Raw genomic sequence first — 3516 nt, 5'->3', positions numbered from 1 at the left:
CTGCCAGCGCTGGCACACGGTGGACAGGGGCGCAGGTCTGCAGGAAAGCGTCGTCGGGATCATGAGTATCGTCCCTGCTGATCTTCATAATGTCATCGTGGTCCGTATTGTCATCATACGTGCTGTGATGGCCAGAAAAACTATGACTATGCCTGACTTCATCTGCGGCTATAACCGTCTCCTGCCATCTGTCATGGCGATCACAAGCCGGTAATGTCAGTGACACAACATCTGCCCTACGAGCGGGGAAAAGAACACACTGCCTGGATCAGCATCTTTGTCATTCGATGCAAGTAAATGGTACGATGGATGCTGCTGCTCCGGCGTGCCTGGAGAGCTCAGCTGGGTGGCCGACACATCTTGCATCACAGTACGGGCTGCACTGGTGCAGTATAGGTCACTTGTAGGAGATAGCTCGGAGAGCGGTAGATGCGAGGTGGCCGCAGGGGCAACTAGAGAAGTGAGGAACAGGCTACTAGAGGGAACTTGCCCATAGGCCTTCAATGTACCTCTGTGCTCCTCTGGCCTCACACGAGTGATTCCCACTTCGTACCATGCGGAAAAGCTTTCAACTAAGAATCAGATTGCGAGATATACAAAATCCGGCTGATAGTGATTACAGCAGAGCCAAAAGTGTAATCAGACAAAAATCGAACGGATTTTGGACAGGAGCGCTCAGATTCTGCTGCAATCGGAATCTGGGTCACACGATTATCAAAATCCCGCAGATAGTGCCCAGGATGCTGTCCGCGGAGGCCCTGTGTAGCCAACTGTCATTTTCTTTAGGGGTTTTCTCTTCTTTCACTCTCCCCTTTCCAATAAGGCATTGGATCCATAGTGCTTTTCTACAGGTACGTGTACTTGCTCAATGTCAAATAGCAAGACTCTTTGGATCCAGCAATTCACTGTTGCATTAGATTGCAAGTTTGGATTATTGAGCATCCTCTTAATGTACTTTGCATTTACCTCCACTCACAGCTTTTTGGCTCCAATGATATAGAGTCTATAGGCTCTCAAAGTCTGAAAGAGCCCATACAGCTCTAGCTTAGGCTGGAAGCACCTTGATTCTCTATCATTCATAAGTATAGATTTATACTGCGCAGATCTCTTCCTTCTCTTCTCATCCACCTGGAATAAGATGAATTCTACCACACTATAACTAGTGTCCACAGACAATACAATGGATCAATCTGAAGTATAGTCAATGGAATGCAAGGCTGGAGGTGACGTGATTGCCTTTTTCAACTCTTCAAAGACCAGTTACCTTTGCTCATTCCAGACAAACTCTGCATCATGTCACATTAGCTTAGTAAGAGGCCTAGCCTTTACTAAGTAGTTTTTTTATCTAGATGCACACAGTACTGCATAGTTCTAGAAATCTGCATACATTCTTAGATGTCTTCAGAGGTGGCCAGCTCAAGATCTTCTCAATCTTTTGCTTATCTGAAAGCCACTCTTGAGGTGTATAGTGCTGTCCTATAATTAGAACTTCTGGTTGCACCAGTTGCACCTTGTTAGGAGAGAATGTTTTACCTACATGCTAGACTCAATGAATAATGCAATGGACATTCTGAGCATGTTCCCATATAAACCTTCAAATGCCTTGGTTCCCTCTCAAAACTTCTGGCTTTCTATCAGGTCCCTCATAAATACTTGCAAGTTCTTTGATTGGCAAGTCATCAATAAAAATGTTTACAACATGAGAAATCTCTCTTTGCAGAATAAATGCCATATATGCCTGGAACTTAGTGGGAGAATTAATGAAATCAGTGGGTAACAAAGTGATGCAAAGTAACCTAAGAGATATTAGAAATGCTGTGAGATTATGACTTTCAGGGTGAACTTTACATGCATAAAATTCTCAGTACAAGTTAAAGACCATGTAGCATTAACATCCTGCAAATGGCTATACAAAGTTGTTTAGATTGGGTGGCAGACCTGCATCTCTGATGAATGCCTTATTTAGAGGCTGCAGGTTATAGACAATCTGTAGCTTTCCACTTTTCTTCAAGACATAAAACTATCTGGACCAATATAATGGCTGACTTAGTTCATAAACCCCTGCTGCAATTTTGTCCTTGAGCAGTTTCACTACATGTTCTTGAATTCCAAGGGGTATGGATATATTTTTGAAGGCCTAAGGTACATGGAATACAGTAGAAATAATATATGGAGAGAAATAATCCTCACAAAATGATTTCCATTGACTGTCTTCAGTCAGAGATCAAAGCATTCCCGTGAATTTGAAGGATGTGCTTAAATAACTTCTCTTTTTCTGGCCAGAGAAATTCCTTAGAGTTGATATTCATCTTGTCTAAGTATTTCTGGATAAGCCTGCTTCCATCAGATACAAACTTGGGAGGTTGCTTAGGCAAAAGTACTAGCAATGCAAGTGAGTCTCTAGGGAACTGCCAGATTATGCAAGCATTCTCAGGAAACACTGCAAGAACTAGTTTCACCTTGTGATCGACTCACTTATATGCTCCAAACATAGTCAGTGTTCCTAGCTTCTGATTGGCTGAGAACAGCTGACTTCCATCTATGCAGATGACTGTGTCATTGTTGTTGAGAGTTTTCAGGAATTTCATTGAATTTGCAGTGAACATGACAGGCTCTTCATCATTCCAGTCAATGTATGTCTCACTCTTCTGGTGAAAGACACTAACAATGTCTACTCGTTCAAGCCCCAACTCCTCTGTCATATTTTCTTCATGCCCTTCCTGCTTCTGCTCTTCTTTCTTTTCTTTTGCACTGACCATTGGTGAGTTACAAGCATTTATTCCTAAGTCCTTAGTTTTTAACTCGCACTTTATGCCTAGTACAGTTGCTCTTGCATATTCCAACTTGGTGTTAGAGGCTCTTGCAAATTCATTGCTCACAGCTTTTACCAAATTAAGTAACTTAGCTGACTGCATTTCTGACTCAAATGAGCACTCCGGACATGTGAGGCAAGAACTGTGTAATACTAACTGTGTGGCTACTACAGTTGCCCAGTCTTAGCTATAAGTCTCTAATGTAGTGTCTGAATTTGTAACCTTATATGTACTAATTACAATTTCTGAATGTAATAAAGAAACATTCTGTTGAAAGTAGCATTTTGGAGGTTAGTTCACTTTCTAATGCAAATCTGCCCCTTGCTTTACAACTTGCTATACTCAGGCCATTGACTTAAAATTTGGTCCATACATATCTCCATCATAGATCTACATGTAAAAAATTATTTGGTCACAATTGGATCTGTTTTGGCTCTTCAGCATTGTGTTTTATGCTTGAGCTAGAGACTTAGACAAATTTTATGAATAGGCCACTTTTAAAAGGCACAACATCCAAATGATCTTTATACCATCAGATAGAGCACAGTGAGAGAGTCCAGAATGTGTAAAAAAGTTGTGCCAAATTAATTGTTTAAAGAAGTGATTTAGAAGGAACAAAGTGTCAGAAAATGCCAGATTAAGTGCCCAATAGGTGCCACAGCATGTTCTGCCCTCTTCATCACTTCTACTCTTTTTCACATAT

The 3516-nt window shown here is 41.5% G+C and overlaps 2 protein-coding genes across 2 annotated transcripts; both read right to left on the bottom strand.

The window, feature by feature from the left end:
* Nucleotides 1–972: 972 nt before the first annotated feature.
* On the bottom strand, nt 973–1680 carry PHACADRAFT_158969 (uncharacterized protein; the record flags this gene model as incomplete). The annotated part of the gene is made up of 3 exons (XM_007393190.1): nt 973–1159; nt 1356–1540; nt 1654–1680. The coding sequence occupies 3 exons, from the start codon at nt 1678–1680 to the stop codon at nt 973–975; spliced, it is 399 nt and encodes a 132-aa protein (XP_007393252.1).
* Nucleotides 1681–2213: 533 nt separating this feature from the next.
* On the bottom strand, nt 2214–2915 carry PHACADRAFT_26485 (uncharacterized protein; the record flags this gene model as incomplete). Its single annotated transcript, XM_007392652.1, has 2 exons — nt 2214–2400; nt 2476–2915. 2 exons carry the CDS (start codon nt 2913–2915, stop codon nt 2214–2216), a joined length of 627 nt encoding a protein of 208 aa, XP_007392714.1.
* Nucleotides 2916–3516: the final 601 nt, after the last annotated feature.

This window comes from Phanerochaete carnosa (genome assembly GCF_000300595.1).
Source record: "Phanerochaete carnosa HHB-10118-sp unplaced genomic scaffold PHACAscaffold_3, whole genome shotgun sequence".
Classification (NCBI taxonomy): Eukaryota; Fungi; Basidiomycota; class Agaricomycetes; order Polyporales; family Phanerochaetaceae; genus Phanerochaete; species Phanerochaete carnosa.
This window is presented reverse-complemented; position numbering and strand designations above follow the sequence as displayed.